The sequence below is a fragment of the Oncorhynchus kisutch genome, linkage group LG17 (assembly GCF_002021735.2).
Source record: "Oncorhynchus kisutch isolate 150728-3 linkage group LG17, Okis_V2, whole genome shotgun sequence".
Classification (NCBI taxonomy): domain Eukaryota; kingdom Metazoa; phylum Chordata; class Actinopteri; order Salmoniformes; family Salmonidae; genus Oncorhynchus; species Oncorhynchus kisutch.
In genome coordinates this window covers 27,419,762-27,438,819 of record NC_034190.2, presented here as the reverse complement: position 1 = coordinate 27,438,819, position 19,058 = coordinate 27,419,762, and the positions used below count along the sequence as shown (strand labels likewise).

The window sequence follows — 19,058 nt, the reverse complement described above, 5'->3', positions numbered from 1 at the left end:
CCAGGAATATTTTCTATTGTACGACAACATACTTTGTGAAAGGCACATGGGTTATGACATAATCTGTAATGAATCAGCAATTGGAGCTGCTTTCTCTAGCCTCTGTACAGCAGGCTGTATTGTGTGTCTCTGAACAGGTTTCACTGGACCTGGAAGGTGATGTAACAGATGGCTAGAATGTTTTTATGGAAAATCAAATAGTTAGTCAAAACTGCTACGTTGTGGCTTACATCCATATAAACTCTTTCTTCGTGGAACGTATCTCGTACAGTATAATTACAGTGTAATAACACTTGTATATAATTTGAGTTTCCATACCTATCTAGCTAAAACCACGTGTTTAAGATCTGAACACATAACTAAACAATCTTCCGTAACACTTTTTAAACACGCCAATGTGTTTAAAGTTTCAATGAAAACGTGTCACAATGTTTAGATTGTAAAGACCAGAACATGTTTATACGCTGTAACACTTTTTAAACACATTTATTCAACGCTAAAAACTGGGGGTGTTGTTTTCACTGGGTGTAAAGTTGTTTCCATATTTCCAAGCATGCCTTTCAAGTGAATGTGAGCGAGACCCACCCACGACCGTGTCTGTTAGTGAAATAGATTGCTGAGTTCAATAAATGATATCCCTGAAGCCTTCACAAAGTGACTGCCTAAGTGAACGTATTTCAATTCAAAATCAACCCGTTATAACCACATACTGTATTATATGTTTTCACAAGGCCTTTAGTTACGGCCTAGTTATCCTCAACATTGTGGTCTGAAAATCCCAGCTCATGGGCCACATCAGACGTGCCAGTCACAATAGGTTGGTTTGTGAAGTGATTTGAGGGAGGACACCCAACGATTAGAATATTTGATCAACCACAAGCTGCACTGAGTGACTGCTATGGTGAAGGACTTAACAAACAAGGCTACCTCAACCATCTAAACTGGAACAACCATCTCAGTAACAGGTGCAATAAATCCAACCCCTTACAGATTGGATTAGTTTAGAACAATAGAAGTTTTTGTCTCTGTGTAGTTTAAGATCAATGAATCAGTGTGCATGAGGAAACGGATATTAAAATAAACTTTTTCTAAAAGTCTACGTGCGAAAAATCATGCTGGGAAATATGATGAGGCCTTTCCCATATATTTTCACTCTGAGAGAGTTAACGGAATTTAAGTCAACATAGCCGAGTAACAACAACACCAGGATTTCTTGAATCAAATGTCCTGTTCAGTTGTGCTGAAAGGTAGGTAAGGGGACAGACATTCCTAACACTCATCTGAATTAAAGGCAGGGAAAGTCACATCAATTTCTAATGACTAAATGTATTCCACGATGGGAAAGTAAACACTAGTGGTTCAAATCTGAACACTAAGGAGATTTAGGTGTTCTTCTGGTTGGAAACTGACTGGAAAAAGCTGACTGTCATGTTTAGTCTTGCATTCTAAACGCCTGTGTTTAAGATGAGAATACTTACTGGCAAATCTAAATAGCTAATGGTTCAGTTTTAAACACTGACATTTAGGTTCTAAACGTGTCCCATGTTTCACATGTCCACATCACTAAGGAATTATCATGGTCCACACACACCAACGCAGTCGTGAAGAGGGCACGATAACGCCTCTTCCCCCTCAGGAGGCTGAAAAGATTTGGCAGCTGCATTGAGAGCACTGGCTGCGTCACCGCTTGGGATGGCAACTGCTTGGCATCCGACCTGCAAGGTGCTACAGAGGTTTGTGCGTACGGCCCAGTACATCACTAGGGCCGAGCTCCCTGCCATCCAGGACCTCTATACCAGGCACCTCAATTACCTCGTACCCCTGCACATCGACTCGGTACTGGTACCCCATGTTATCGTTACTCATTGTGTATTTATAATGCATTCTGAAAGAATTCAGACCCCTTCCCTTTTGCATATTTTGTTACGTTACAGCCTTATTCTAAAATTGATCAAAAAATGTTCCCCATCAATCTACACACAATAACCCATAATGATTAAGCGAAAACAGGTTTTTAAAATTAAACAAATTCCTTAAAAATAAAAAATATAAATATCTACAGAAGTACTCAGACTCTTTGCTATGAGACTTGAAATAAATCTCACGTGCATCCTGTTTCCATTGATCATCCTTGATGTTTCTATAACTTGACTGGAGTCCACCTGTGGTAAATTAAATTGATTGAACATGATTTAGAAAGGCACACACTTGTCTATATACGGTCCCACAGATGACAGTGCATGTCAGAGCAAAAACAAAGCTATGAGGTCCAAGGAATTGTCCGTAGAGCTCCAAGACTCTTGTCCAAGACTCTCAAAGATTGTGTTGAGGCAAAAAATCTCTGCAGCATTGAAGGTCCCCAAGAACACAGTGGCCATCATTCTTCAATGGAAGAAGTTTGGAAGCACCAAGACTCTTCCTATAGTTGGCCGCCAGGCCAAACTAAGCAATCGGGGGATACGGGCCTTGGTCAGGGAGGTGACCAAGAACCCGATGGTCACTCCGACAGAGCTCCAGAGTTCCTCTGTGGAGAAGGATAACCATCTATGCAGCACTCCACCAATCAGACCTTTATGACAGAGTGGCTAGGCGGAATCCACCCCTCAGTAAAAGGCACATGACGGGCCTCCCAAGTGGCGCAGCGGACTACGGCACAGCATCGCAGTGCTAGGGGCACTACTACAGACCAGGGTTCATTCCCGGGCTGTGCCACAAGTCCAATAGGACAGCGCACAATTGGCTCAGCGTCGTCTGGCTTAGGGTAGGGTTTGGCTGGAGGGGCTTAACTTTGCTCATCGCGCCCTAGCAACTCCTTCTGGCGGGCCAGGTGCCTGCAGGCTGACCCCATTCGGCAGTTGAACGGTGTTTCCTCTGACACATAGGTGCGGCTGGCTTCCAGGTTAAGAAGCACGTTCAGGTGGGTCATATTTTGGAGGACACATGACTCCACCTTCGCCTCTCCCGAGCCCATTGGGGAGTTGCAGCAATGAGACAAAATCGAAATTAAATGAATAAGGCACACGGCACGCTTGGAGTTTTCCAAAAGGCACCTAAAGCGCTCTCAGATCATGAGAAACAAGATTCTCTGGTCTGATGTAACCAAGATTGAACTCTTTGGCCTGAATGCCAAGTGTCACATCTGGAGGAAACCTGGCACCATCCCTACGGTGAAGCATGGTGGTGGCAGCATCATGCTGTGGGGATGTTTTTCAGCGGCAGGGACTGGGAGACTAGTCAGGATCGAGGGAAAGATTAACAGAGCAAAGTACAGAGTGATCCTTGATGAAGATCCTTGATCAAGTAAAGAGAGCCTGCTCCAGAGAGCTCAGGACCTCAGACTGAGGTGAAGGTTCACCGTCCAACAGGACAGCGACCCTAAGCACACAGCCAAGACAACGAAGGAGTGGCTTCGGGAAAAGTCTCTGAATGTCCTTGAGTGCCATCAAACACATGTAAATAAGATAACATTCCACCTATTCCACTCCAGCCATTACCAGGAGCCCGTCCTCACCAATTAAGGTGCCACCAATTTCCTGTGGCTTACATTCAACAACGGAAATATGGCCAAACTCTAAAGGGATCGTTTCACATTCAAATAGATCTAACCAGCTCATTCTACATGTAGATACAACCCTAAAGCCCATTCATTTGAATGTTCATTAGCTGCTGTAACTTATAAAATACAATGGAAGGGTACTACCTGAATCTACACTCTCCAGTAGCCAATTGATACGTTTTGCCAGGCTTATCTGAAGACGTGCTTAGTGGATTAGTTTCTTTTGCACCGTTAAGTGCCCGTGTTGAATAATATAATACGTAGATGGTGTCCATAACGTAGATGGTGTCCCCACGCACCTCTATGATTCAGAGGGGTTGGGTTACATGCAGAAGACACATTTCGGTTGAATGCATTCCGTTGCTCAACTGACTAGGTATCCCTTTTCCCTAACGTAGGCTTAAAGCCCACCTGCTCTGATCTTTAATACAGGTTAATCAAATATTGTTTGGGGGGAAACTAATTATTGATATTGATTTCTGTCTGATGAAAACCTCTTCTCTCCAAAACACAAACTTTTCAGGAATTTGAAAAAAATGACCATATTTTCCCATTAATGAAAATACAATTCTGAAACTTCAGACGCAATTTAGAAAATATTTTCTTGGTCCTAGAATCATTAAATAATCAGTATACATTGAGGGGAGTTACTGCTTTAAATAAATGTAAACAAATAAAATAAATGAAAATAGGCTAAAATGTAGGCCTACTCTCAGTGTAGAAACAATGCTATCTAATCTACTGCCTGTCTTTTCTTGGCCCTCTACAAAGACCATTATGAGTTTGTCTTGTTTTATAGAAATGCTGATTCACCTTAAAATCCATTGTTTTGGGGATGAGAGCTGCTTAAAGAGATGTCCATATTGTGAAAAAAAGATCAAAGGAGGCTAAACCTTTCACTTTAAGGTAGGCAATACCACTTCAATCAATTAACTAGCATGTTCATTATAGGCCCTAAGGTAAATATAGGCCATGCAAATCTGTACATAAAAGGCACCAGACTACTCTGAATATGTTTTGTTTTATTTATTTATTTCACCTTTATTTAACCAGGTACAGTGCCTTGCGAAAGTATTCCGCCCCCTTGAACTTTGCGAGCTTTTGCCACATTTCAGGCTTCAAACATAAAGATATAAAACTGTATTTTTGTGAAGAATCAACAACAAGTGGGACACAATCATGAAGTGGAACGAAATTTATTGGATATTTCAAACTTTTTTAACAAATCAAAAACTGAAAAATTGGGCGTGCAAAATTATTCCGCCCCTTTACTTTCAGTGCAGCAAACTCTCTCCAGAAGTTCAGTGAGGATCTCTGAATGATCCAATGTTGAGCTAAATGACTAATGATGATAAATACAATCCACCTGTGTGTAATCAAGTCTCCGTATAAATGCACCTGCACTGTGATAGTCTCAGAGGTCCGTTAAAAGCGCAGAGAGCATCATGAAGAACAAGGAACACACCAGGCAGGTCCGAGATACTGTTGTGAAGAAGTTTAAAGCCGGATTTGGATACAAAAAGATTTCCCAAGCTTTAAACATCCCAAGGAGCACTGTGCAAGCGATAATATTGAAATGGAAGGAGTATCAGACCACTGCAAATCTACCAAGACCTGGCCGTCCCTCTAAACTTTCAGCTCATACAAGGAGAAGACTGATCAGAGATGCAGCCAAGAGGCCCATGATCACTCTGGATGAACTGCAGAGATCTACAGCTGAGGTGGGACACTCTGTCCATAGGACAACAATCAGTCGTATATTGCACAAATCTGGCCTTTATGGAAGAGTTGCAAGAAGAAAGCCATTTCTTAAAGATATCCATAAAAAGTGTTGTTTAAAGTTTGCCACAAGCCACCTGGGAGACACACCAAACATGTGGAAGAAGGTGCTCTGGTCAGATGAAACCAAAATTGAACTTTTTGGCAACAATGCAAAACGTTATGTTTGGCGTAAAAGCAACACAGCTCATCACCCTGACCACACCATCCCCACTGTCAAACATGGTGGTGGCAGCATCATGGTTTGGGCCTGCTTTTCTTCAGCAGGGACAGGGAAGATGGTTAAAATTGATGGGAAGATGGATGGAGCCAAATACAGGACCATTCTGGAAGAAAACCTGATGGAGTCTGCAAAAGACCTGAGACTGGGACGGAGATTTGTCTTCCAACAAGACAATGATCCAAAACATAAAGCAAAATCTACAATGGAATGGTTCAAAAATAAACATATCCAGGTGTTAGAATGGCCAAGTCAAAGTCCAGACCTGAATCCAATCGAGAATCTGTGGAAAGAACTGAAAACTGCTGTTCACAAATGCTCTCCATCCAACCTCACTGAGCTCGAGCTGTTTTGCAAGGAGGAATGGGGAAAAATGTCAGTCTCTCGATGTGCAAAACTGATAGAGACATACCCCAAGCGACTTACAGCTGTAATCGCAGCAAAAGGTGGCGCTACAAAGTATTAACTTAAGGGGGCTGAATAATTTTGCACGCCCAATTTTTCAGTTTTTGATTTGTTAAAAAAGTTTGAAATATCCAATAAATGTCGTTCCACTTCATGATTGTGTCCCACTTGTTGTTGATTCTTCACAAAATACAGTTTTATATCTTTATGTTTGAAGCCTGAAATGTGGCAAAAGGTCGCAAAGTTCAAGGGGGCCGAATACTTTCGCAAGGCACTGTAGGCTAGATGAGAACAAGTTCTCATTTACAACTGCGACCTGGCCAAGATAAAGCAAAGCCATACGTCACAAACAACAACACAGAGTTACACATGGAATAAACAAACATACAGTCAAAAATACAACATATATATATATTGTACACAGTGTATGCAATTTAGGTAGGATAAGGGAGGTAAGGCGATAAATAGGCCATAGTGGCGAAATAATTACAATATGGCAATTAAACACTGGAGTGATAGATGTGCAGGAGATGAATGTGCAAGTAGAGATATTGGGGTGCAAAGGAGCAAAATAAAAAATAAAAATTGACAATATGGGGATGAGGTAGTTGGATAGGCTATTTACAGATGGGCTATGTACAGGTGCAGTGATCTGTGAACTGTTCTGACAGCTGGTGCTTAAAGTTAGTGAGGGCGATATGAGTCTCCAGTTTCAGTGATTTTTGCAGTTCGTTCCAGTCATTGGCAGCAGAGAACTGGAAGGAAAGGCGGACAAAGGGGTAATTGGCTTTGGGGGTGACCAGTGAAATATACCTGCTGGAACGCGTGCCACGGGTGGGTGCTGCTATGGTGACCAGTGAGCTGAGATAAGGTGGGAATTTACCTAGCAAAGACTTATAGATGGCCAGTGGGTTTGGCAGCGAACATGAAGCGAGGGCCAGCCAATGAGAGCATACAGGTCGCAGTGATGGGTAGTAAATGGGGCTTTGGTGGCAAAACGGATGGCACTGTTATAGACTGCATCCAATTTGCTGAGTGTTGGAGGCAGCTTTCCAATCTTTGGGGATCTCAGACAATACAAAAGAGAGGTTGAACAGGCTAGTAATAGGGGTTGCAACAATTTCGGAAGATCATTTTTACAAAGAGAGGGTCCAGATTGTCGAGCCCGGGTGATTTGTAGGGGTCCAGTTTTACAGCTCTTTCAGAACATCAGCTATCTGGATTTGGGTGAAGAAGAAATGGGGGAGGCCTGGGCAGTGTCCCAGAACTTTTTGGAGTTTGTGCTACAGGGTGCAAAATTTCTGTTTGAAAAAGCTAGCCTTTGCTTTCCTAACTGCCTGTGTATATTGGTTCCTAACTTCCCTGAAAAGTTGCATATCGCAGGGGCTATGCGATGCTAGTGCATTACGCCACAGGATGATTTTGTGTTGGTTAAGGGCAGTCAAGTCTGGAGTGAACCATGGGCTATATCTGTTCCTGGTTCTACATTTTTTTAATGGGGCATGCTTATTTAAGATGGTGAGGAAAGCACTTTTAAAGAATAACCAGGCATCCTCTACTGACGGGATGAGGTCAATATCCTTCCAGGTCGATTAGAAAGGCCTGCTCGCTATGTGCTAAATTTGTAGGTCTTACTGTATATATTTTTTATTTTATTTATTTCACCTTTATTTAACCAGGTAGGCTAGTTGAGAACAAGTTCTCATTTACAACGGCGACCTGGCCAAGATAAAGCATAGCAATTCGGCACATACATCAACACAGAGTTACACATGGAATAAACAAAACATACAGTCAATAATACAGTAGAACAAAAGAAAACAAACAATCTATATACAGTGAGTGCAAATTACGTAAGTTAAGGGAGTTAAGGCAATAAATAGGAAGTAATTACAATATAGCAATTAAACACTGGAACGGTAGATGTGCAGAAGATGAATGTACAAGTAGAGATACTGGGGTGCAAAGGAGCAAGATAAATAAATAAATACAGTATGGGGATGAGGTAGTTGGATGGGCTGTTAACTGATGGGCTATGTACAGGTGCAGTGATCTGTGATGTGCTCTGACAGCTGGTGCTTAAAGCTAGTGAGGGAGATATGAGTCTCCAGCATCAGAGATTTTTGCAGTTCGTTCCCGTCATTGGCGGCAGAGAACTGGAAGGAAAGACAACCAAAGGAGGAATTGGCTTTGGGGGTGACCAGTGAGATATACCTGCTGGAGCGCGCGCTACGAGTGGGTGCTGCTATGGTGACCAGTGAGCTGAGATAAGGCGGGGCTTTACCTAGCAGATACTTGTAGATAACCTGTGGCCAGTGGGTTTGGCGACGAGTATGAAGCGAGGGCCAACCAACGAGAGCGTATAGGTCGCAATGGTGGGTAGTGTACAGGGCTTTGGTGACAAAATGGATGTCACTGTAATAGACTGCATCCAGTTTGTTGAGTAGAGTGTTGGAAGCTATTTTATAGATGACATCGCCGAAGACAAGGATCGGTAGGATGGTCAGTTTTACGAGGGTATGTTTGGCAGCATGAGTGAAGGATGCTTTGTTGCGAAATAGGAAGCCGATTCTAGATTTAATATTGGATTGGAGATGCTTAATGTGAGTCTGGAAGTAGGGTTTACAGTCTAACCAGACACCTAGGTATTTGTAGTTGTCCACGTATTCTAAGTCAGAGCCGTCCAGAGTAGTGATGCTGGACGGGCGAGCAGGTGCGGGCAGTGATCGGTTGAAGAGCATGCATTTAGTGTTACTTGCGTTTAAGAGCAGTTGAAGGCCACGGAAGGGGAGTTGTATGGCATTGAAGCTCATCTGGATGTTAGTTAACACAGTGTCTAAAGAAGGGCCAGATGTATACAGAATGGTGTCGTCTGCATAGAAGTGGATCAGAGAATCACCAGCAGCAAGAGCGACATCATTGATGTATACAGAGAAGAGAGTCGGCCCGATAATTGAACCCTGTGGCACCCCCATAGAGACTGCCAGAGGTCCGGACAACAGGCCCTCCAATTTGACACACTGAACTCTATCAGAGAAGTAGTTGGCAAAACCAGGCGAGGCAGTCATTTGAGAAACCAAGGCTGTCGAGTCTGCCAATCAGAATGTGGTGATTGACAGAGTCGAAAGCCTTGGCCAGGTCGATGAATACAGCTGCACAGTAATGTCTCTTATCGATGCCGGTTATGATGGCGTTTAGGACCTTGAGCATGACCAGCTCGGAATCCAGATTGCATAGCGGAGAAGGTAAGGTGGGATTCGATATGGTCGGTAATCTGTTTGTTAACTTGGCTTTCGAAGACTTTAGAAAGACAGGGTAGGATAGATATACAGTATATCACAAAAGTGAGTACACCCCTCACATTTTTGTAAATATTTGAGTATATCTTTTCATGTGACAACACTGAAGAAATGACACTTTGCTACAATGTAAGTGTACAGCTTGTATAACAGTGTAAATTTGCTGTCCCCTCAAAATAACTCAACACACAGCCATTAATGTCTAAACCGCTGGCAACAAAAGTGAGTACACCCCTAAGTAAAAATGTCCAAATTGGGCCCAATTAGCCATTTTCCCTCCCCGGTGGCATGTGACTCGTTAGTGTTACAAGGTCTCAGGTGTGAATGGGGAGCAGGTGTGTTCAATTTAGTGTCATCGCTCTCACACTCCCTCATACTGACTGGTCACTGGAAGTTCAATATGGCACCTCATGGCAAAGAACTCTTTGAGGATCTGAAAAAAAGAATTGTTGCTCTACATAAAGATGGCCTGGGCTATAAGAAGATTGCCAAGACCCTGAAACTGAGCTGCAGCACGGTGACCAAGACCATACAGTGGTTTAACTGGACAGGTTCCACTCAGAACAGGCCTCGCCATGGTCGACCAAAGAAGTTGAGTGCACATGCTCAGTGTCATATCTAGGATCGAGGTTGTCTTCGGGAAATAGCCGTATGAGTGCTGCCAGCATTTCTGCAGAGGTTGAAGGGGTGGGGGGTCAGCCTGTCAGTGCTCAGACCATACGCCGTACACTGCATCAAATTGGTCAGCATGGCTGTCATCCCAGCATGGCTGTCATCCCTCTTCTAAAGATGATGCACAAGAAAGCAAACAGTTTGCTGAAGACAAGCAGACTAAGGACATGGATTACTGGAACCATGTCCTGTGGTCTGATGAGACCAAGATAAACTTATTTGGTTCAGATGGTGTCAAGCGTGTGTGGTGGCAACCAGGTGAGGAGTACAAAGACAAGTGTGTCTTGCCTACAGTCAAGCATGGTGGTGGGAGTGTCATGGTCTGGGGCTGCATAAGTGCTGCCGGCACTGGGGAGCTACAGTTCATTGAGGGAACCATGAATGCCAACATGTACTGTGACATACTGAAGCAGAGCAGTATTCCAACATGATAATGGCCCCAAACACACCTCCAAGACGACTACTGCCTTGCTAAAGAAGCTGAGGGTAAAGGTGATGGACTGGCCAAGCATGTCTCCAGACCTAAACACTATTTAGCATCTGTGGGGCATCCTCAAACGGAAGGTGGAGGAGTGCAAGGTCTCTAACATCCACCAGCTCTGTGATGTCATCATGGAGGTGTGGAAGAGGACTCCAGTGGCAACCTGTGAAGCTCTGGTGAACTCCATGCCCAAGAGGGTTAAGGCAGTGCTGGAAAATGATGGTGGCCACACAAAATATTGACACTTTGGGTCAGCTTAGATTGTAGGATTGTAACATATGGGTCCAGTGAGTGGTTGGGCTGACTGGGGGCACGGAGATTCAGACAGTTAGCAGGCCGATGCTAACAAGCTAATAGTTAGTAGGCCGGGGCTAAACAAGCTAGCAGTTAGCAGACCGGGTTGGCAAGCAAGCAGTTAGCAGGGGCTAGCAGTTAGCAGACCGGGGCAGGCAAGTTGGCAGTTAGTAGACCGGGCCTGGCAAGCTAGCAGTTAGCAGGGGTTAGCAGTTAGCAGACCGAGCACGCAAGCTAGCAGTTAGTAGACCGTGGCTAGCAAGTTAGCCTTTGGGGGACATCGCGATCCTGATGAAAATGTTCAGAGTTTGAGGTAGGAATCCGGAGATATGGAGAGAAATAGGTCCGTTATGCTCTGGTTTGAGTCACGTTGTTCGAACTGGCGAGAGCTTTCCGAGCTAAATGTTAGCTGATGACCGCTAGCAATAGTTTGCTAACTGATAGCTGGTAGGTAGCCTAGCTGGCTAGCTTCAGTTGAGGGATTCCAGATCCAAAGTAAATAGGAATACTTTTGAAAAAAAGCAGATCCACGCCACATTGGGTTAGGCGGGTTGCAGGAGAGTATTTAGAAGTTGAGAAAATATTTTTTAAAGATATGCGAAGAAAAAAATATATATACAAGGGACAGGACAAAGACGTCTGACTGCTATATCCTAGAGCATATACATCTGTTATCTTCTATCAAATTGGATATGGTGAAATCAGGCTAAAATCCGTTGGAGGAAAATTTAGGACCTGATCATTTGGCTGAGAAAAGGTTATCTGCGTTTTATTCAGGCAGCTCGTGCATGGCCAGCTGCAGATCCTCCCTCATGACGTGGCTGTAGGCAGCGCAGCCAGCAGGAGATCCAGGATGTGTCCTTTCAGCAGCTCAGCTCATGTTCAAGATGCAGCAACAGCTGACAGAATGAACTTCCGATAAAGTTACGTTCACACAATAATGCGATTGTTGTGGATAGTCTGGTTAATATAATAGTTCGTTTAATACGTTTACATGCTTTGCAAGAAGAACGACTTTCCCTAATAATGTGTTTACATGGACACATCTGAAATCAGGCTGATGGGAAATGCAGTAAATCGCCAATCAAAATAAACATTCTACCACAGTGACCATTATTTTTGTGAAGACTATTTGATTCTGAGTTCGGACATGTAAAGTTTGTATGTGAAAATTATTCACTTGCACATGCGTAGAAAGATTGCTCAGAAAACCAGGTATGTTATCGGTGTATGCTTACACCGATTATTAAGATAAGCAGAGTAAGGTGTCAACATGACTAATGCCATACTCGGCCTTCTGCCATAATCAGTTTAATATCGATTTTTTTTTGTGTGAATGTAAACGTATTGATGCCTCAATACGTTTTTTTGTGTTAACGCTTAATCAATCACAACATTTTGTAACCTATCACTTGCATGATCTGTCATTAAATCATGACGGAAATGTAAAGGACTCAAACCTGTTTTCTACAGGGGTAATGCAGATGCAGCAACAGTCGTGCAGTTGAAATTATTATACATGTAGGCCTGTCATTATTTGGTTTCCAAAAATGTGTTCTAACCTATATCAGTGGCGTGGTAGGCTGATGGTGCAATGAGGGAATGATTGCATACAGTAACCTATAGGTCTATTTTTTTGTGTAGGCTACTTATCTTTTCTGATACATTGATTAGCTGCTGAAATGTATAACGGAAATGTTCCGTTTATCTATGCAGACGTATTATTTTGATGCTACTAATGGTAGTAAATATGTTTTTATTATCTATAAAGTTGATGTGCAGAAACATTGTCATTTTACTGGTATTGCATCATCATTCTGTTTCGCCTGTTAACGTACCAGAGTTATTTAGCTAAAACGACATTTGACCTACTTTTCTAAAACAATTTATGTTGGATAATGAACAGGTTTTAAGGGTTAATAGCGGGTAGTGGCTATAGACTACATGTTGCTGGACTAAGTTTAGTGAAACACTTGTCTGCACAATGCTGTGTTGACTTTAATTAATTGTGCTATGTAGTGGTTATAAGTTATGTAACTATTTAAAATGGAGCCTTTTCACCACCCAACAACCACGACCCTGGCTGTGATTAGCCTATCGACTGTATATCACCGCATAACTGGCATTATCTTGACACAGGGGTTGTGCGTAATGCTGTTACGCAATTAAACCTCCATGGAGTGTAGACTGCAGACTCACCTATGGTGGTGATGACTGTGATGGCAAAGTAAAAAGATCCAGCAAATTTCCACTGAACCCCAGCCCTGTGGGGCTCGGCCTCCATAATGATGGTCTCCAGTTTGCGGTAGTCGTCCTCGCTAATGTTATATTTCCCTTGGAGACGCTTCTCCTCTGCCTCCAGCTGTTCTTTCTCCCGCATCTCGAAATCTGACTCCAGGGCATCGAACACCGCGGCCCCGACCAGCAGGTACGTGAACGTGCAGATGATCAGGGACAAGGTCCGCACGTTCTGCCGCTTCATGACCACCAGGATCCGGCGAGTGAGGGGCTCATGTCCCCTCGTATCCCCCGGGAAGGCTGCGCAGCAATCGGGAAAGCGTTGGCAGCGGCTGGAAGAGGAGGGACAGACTGGCGCGTGTTGGTGACGGTGGGTGCGCTGGACGGAGGAGCAGTAGTGGAGATTGCTAAGAGTGTGATCCCTGTAACAGGTCCCCAGATCCTGCTCCGGGTTCGCAGAGAGACACAGGAGACTGCTCGATCTCCGGGACCACGAGCCCTGCAGCCTAGAAACTCTACGCAAAACCTGCCCAAACCAAGTCCTCCCGGCGCGTAGTGCCATCAACAAGCAGTTGCTAGATTCCTCTGTTGTCTTCTTATCGAAGTCAACGTTTTTATAACGAATTCAATTAAACACATATGGCAAATGAATGTTCGGTTATTTTCGTTGTGAATCTGTAAATGTTTGATGCAGTATTTTCAGGTTGTGTATCATGCATTCCTGGAAGATTTAAAGAGAAGTGAACCGATCCACGAGAGGTTAGATGAGGGTGAAGCATCTTTTCGCATCTGCTCCTTGTAAGTTTCAATAAGCAGCAACCAGTTCATTTCGGCGCCTCATCCTCAAGTGGCAGGCTATTTTTAACAACGAACCATCCCCCCCATTCGCACATAATTAATTGACTGTGTGGAATCCAGAAATACAGCTCAGAAATAGAAGACATCGGGTTATTTCCATTTGATTCACAATGTGCTGTGTTGACTCGTCGACCAGACAGAGGGATAAATGAGGAGAGCGACACAACTGAGGATCCGGGAGGAAAAAGGGCTACTCACTCAATTGATTCGTTCTGTGGGGATCTGAACCCAGGCAATGATCAACACATTTTACCAAACAGAGATGTAACACTGTGCACAGCATAATTCGTGTCCATTGCGCATTTATATACTACAGATTCCTTTCGTTATATCGGATCATATTGCCATGCTTTATTGTAAAGATACAACTATCCCAAAACCGTGACTCGAAGAACCACCTCGTGATCAATAAATCAACATTGACAACAGGTTCAGTTTCAAATGTTCCTTTCCTAGAATAGTGACGCGGTGTTCTGCCTCAGGACAAAAAGTGCATTGTCACTGTGTATCCTACTTTAGCAACCAGGAGCAGGCAAACCCAAAATATCGGTATAGCCTAACTGATAAAAGAATTGGAAATTTCACAAAATCCAAATAATTAATTATCCTGGTGCACGTCTCCCATTAGGCGCGCGGTGACTACCGGCTCAACTGCAAGCATCCACGTGCCCTCGAGGCTTGAGCTGATTTCTCCGCGGGCTTCCAATCAACTGGAGTTGAATTGGAAAAAAACATCGGTTTTTCCTCGTTAGTAGAAGTTACTTGAGGCCATGAATTAACGCTACTTTCAGAGGATTGAGAGACAGAGATGATGATGCCGAAACACTGCGTGTCCTCACAGGCTACTGATGCTAAGTGTGTGGATTCTCTCAGCATCAAAGTTATCTCCTGTGAGAAGTGTGGCAGGCTAGACCATTTAAGAGACTGTTGCGATCTGATTATCCATCTGTTCTATTTTAGTACACTCTATTTTAAGACATTCCAATTGTTGAACATGTTTACTTCAATCCGTCTTCCTCCGCAGGGACATCTGTTAATATCCCTCCCCACTTGTCACCCAACCCCTCTCCTCACCACAACTCCGGCAGCGACCACTACCACTCATTATCAATACGAGTTTACTTTCAAATACATGACTGCCTCACATATGACTGCTCTGCCAGCCGGGTTAGCCCAAATCTAATGAAACGCTAAATCGTTGTATGTGCCGGTAGCCTGTAGCCGCTGTCCATGGTGCTAGTTTACAGTCCGGGTTCGCATGCATGTGCACTGGAAGGACTAGGAAGCACCGTGCTGCAACTGAAGATGCATCCATCTATGAAGATGGGTGTTCACAGACACCGTGTCAATTCCTCCTGTTCTTTGTCTGTCATTAGATATGTTACAAGTCTGTATATCCTTGATTGTGTAATTAACAACTCAAATATTGTAACAACATTTAGCAAAAATTCAGAATTTCAGTTTAAATGAATTACAGTGAAGGAAAATATAAATGCAACATGCAACAACTTCAAAGACTTTATTGAGTTACAGTTCATATTTGGAAATCAGTCAATTGAAATAAAAATAATTAGGCTCTAATCTATGGATTTCACATGACTGGGAATACAGATATTCATCTATTGGTCACAGACATCTTAATGAAAAAAAGATGGGGTGAATCAGAAAAGCATTCAGTATCTGGTGTGACCACCATTTGCCTCATGCAGCGCTACACATCTCCTTTGCATAGAGTTAATTGATCAGGCTGATGATTGTGTCCTGTGGAATGTTGTCACACTCTTCCATGGCTGTGCGAAGTTGCTGGATATTGGAGGGAACTGGAACATGCTGTTGTACACCTCGATCCAGAGCATCCCAAACATGCTCAATGAGTACAGATCCTTGCGACGTGGGGCCGTGTATTATCGCTCTGAAACATGAGGTCATGTTGGCCGATGATTGACACGGCAATGGGCCTCAGGATCTCGTCACATTATCTCAAATTTACATGAAATGCAATTGTGCTCGTTGTCCGTAGTTTATGCCAGCCCATACCATAATCCCACCGCCACCACGGGGCACTCTGTTCACAATGTTGACATCAGCAAAATGCTCACCCACACAATACCATACATGCTGTCTGCCATCTGCCCGGTACAGTTGAAACCAGGATTAATCTGCGAAGAGCACACCAGTGTGCCAGTGGCCATCGAAGGTGAGCATTTGCCCACTGAAGTCGGTTACGACGCCAAACTGCAGTCAGGTCAAGACCCTGGTGAGGATGAAGAGCACGCAGATAAGCTTCCCTGAGGTGATTTTTGACAGTTTGAGCAGAAATTCTTTGGTTGTTCAAACCCAGTTTCATCAGCTGTCTGAGTGGCTGGTGTCAGACAATCCTGCAGGTGAAGAAGCCGGATGTGGAAATCCTGGGCTGGTGTGGTTATGCATGGTCTGCGGTTGTGATGCTGGTTTGATGTACTGTCAAATTCTGTAAAACAACGTTGGAGGCGGATTATGGTAGAAAAATTAACATTAAATTATCTGGCAACAGCTCCGGTGAACATTTATGCAGTCAGCATGCCAATTGCAAACTCCTTCACCACTTGAGACGTCTGTGGCATTGTGTTGTGTGACAAAACTGCACATTTTAGAGTGGCCTTTTATTGTCCCCAGCACAAGGTGCACCTGTGAAATGATCATGCTGTTTAATCAGCTCTTGATATGCCACACCTGTCAGGTGAATAGATTATCTTGGCAAATGAGAAATGCTCTAACAGGGATGTAAACAAATTTGTGCCAAGATTTGAAAGAAATATAGCTTTTTGTGCGTATGGAACATCTCTGGGATCTTTTATTTCAGCTGATAAAACACTTTACTTACATGTTGCATTGATATTTTTGTTTAGCGTCTCTTTTAACATGGTGAACTGATAATTCCAAGGGGTAGATAGACCTATCAACCCATCCCTCTCACATGCCCCTCTTTATCCAACAAAAAACAAAACCTTAAGATTTCCACAGTTTGAAATCCAATTATCAAAATGAATGATCTACAGGATTTACATAAGTTCACAGTTTTCACATTCTCAGGATCAATCTTTTGTCAGAAATTAAAAACAGCTATTCTCTGGTCTGATGTCAGTTTCATTTGTATGGAAGACAGGCCTCAGAGTGCACCCAATCCACTCACTGTAATCAAGGCAATGTAGTGCCAATCCTTCAATACACTCTGACTCCATAATTGTGTCTTTTGAGAGAAGTGTGAACTTAAAATCCCCTTGAACTTCATGATAGCATACTTAAATACGCTCAACTGTCAGTTCTCTGCCTTCTAAGGGGCCATAGGGAAAACTCATCCCTAAGGAAGGCTCACATGATCTAATGTTAACCATGGCTAATCAGAAAACAAAAACCTTTGGTCCTTTCTGAGAAGGGTCGTACTAGATATTATTCAATGCCAGATGCCCAGCCCTCCTCCTAGAGAGATACTGAGTGTGCAGGGGTTTGATCTAGTCCAACTCCTAGAGAGATACTGAGTGTGCAGGGGTTTGATCTAGTCCAACTCCTAGAGAGATACTGAGTGTGCAGGGGTTTGATCTAGTCCAACTCCTAGAGAGATACTGAGTGTGCAGGGGTTTGATCTAGTCCAACTCCCATCTGATTCAGAAAATCAAGGTCCTGACAAGCAGCAGGAGCAGCAGGTAACCTAGTGGTTAAAGCGTTGGACTAGTAACCGAAAGGTTGCAAAATCGAATCCCCGAGCTGACGAGGTAAAAATCTATTAAAGTAGGATTGGAGCAAAAACCTACAGGAGGGCTATACTATAGATCCCCAGGAATAGGGTGACTGGCTACCCCCTAGTACATTTTTACCATCATTTGAGAGTTACTGGGATGAAAACGATCAATGAGTCCCTCCAAGTTTATTAAGTGAAGTGCCCTTCACATTTTAATTAGCCCAGAGTGCTTTCTGTTGTAAGTTACTGATGGGTAGCACAGCTATCTGCCCTAAACCTCTCCCTCATAGTCAACAAAATGAAGGATCATGGACTACCGGAGACAGCAGAGAGAGCACGCCCCCATCCACATTGATGGGGCTACAGAGGAGATGGTCAAACGCTTCAAGTTCCTTGTCACTGGTCCCTTCACACAGACATTGTGGTGAAGAAGGAGCAATAGCGCCTATTAAATCTCAGGAGGTTGAATCAATTCCGCTTGGCCCTTAAGACCCTCACAAACTTCTACCGATGCACCAATAAGAGCATCCCAACCCATCATCAGGGGGAAAATGCCTGCCCTCCAGGAAATTTGTCACAGGAAGGTGTCACAGAAAGCCCAAGAAGAGGATCAAGGACCTCAGCCATCTGAGCCAAGGCCTGTCCAACCCGCTACCATCTAGAAAGCAGAGACAGTACATGTGCATCAAAGCTCGGATCCTAGCCGGCCTCGGCCGAGTACCCTGACCTGAACCTTAGTCAATGTTACTAACCAGCTACCATCCGATACTCTACCCTGCACCGTAGACTGAACACTGGTCATTTTAATAACATTTACAGACTGTTTTAAACTATTTATATGTGCAGTGCATTCAGAAAGTATTCAGACCCCTTGACTTTTTCCACATTTCATGTTACAGCCTTATTCTAAAATGTATTTTAAAAATGTCCTCATCAAGCTACACACAATACATACCCCATCAAGACTAAGCAAAAACATAACATTTGCATAAGTATTCAGACACTTTACTCAGTACTTTGTTGAAGAACCTTTGGCAGCGATTACAGCCTCGAGTCTTCTTGGGTATGATGCTACAAGTTTGGCACACCTGTATTTGGGGAGTTTTTCCCATTCTTCTCAGCAAATCTTCTCAAGTTCTGTCAGGATGGATGGGGAGCATCACTGCACAGCTATTTCCAGGTCTCTCCAGAGATGTTCGATCGGGTTCAAGTCCGAGCTCTGACTGGGCCACTCTAGGTCATTCAGAGACTTGTCCTGAAGCCACTCATGCGTTGTCTTGGCTGTGTGCTAAGGGTCATTGTCCTGTTGGAAGGTGAACCTTTGCCCCAGTCTGAGGTCCTGAGAGCTCTGGAACAGGTTTTCATCAAGGATCTCTCTATACTTTGCTCCATTTATCGATCCCTTGATTCTGACTAGACTCCCAGTCACTGCCACTGAAAAACATCCCCACAGCATGATGCGGCTACCAGTATGCTTCCCCGTAGGGATGGTGCCAGGTTTCCTCCAGACATGAGGCTTGGCATTCAGGCCAAAGAGT

The 19,058-nt window shown here is 43.7% G+C and overlaps 1 protein-coding gene across 1 annotated transcript in view; it reads right to left on the bottom strand.

The window, feature by feature from the left end:
• The window catches only part of LOC109907275 (potassium channel subfamily K member 9), a 39,979-nt gene extending 26,271 nt beyond the window's left edge, over window positions 1–13,708 (bottom strand). Inside the window, exon 1 of the mRNA XM_031793481.1 lies at window positions 12,906–13,708. Within this exon, the coding sequence (XP_031649341.1) occupies window positions 12,906–13,506 (601 nt within the window). The 5' untranslated portion in view covers window positions 13,507–13,708. The remainder of the gene's footprint in view (window positions 1–12,905) is intronic.
• Window positions 13,709–19,058: the final 5,350 nt, after the last annotated feature.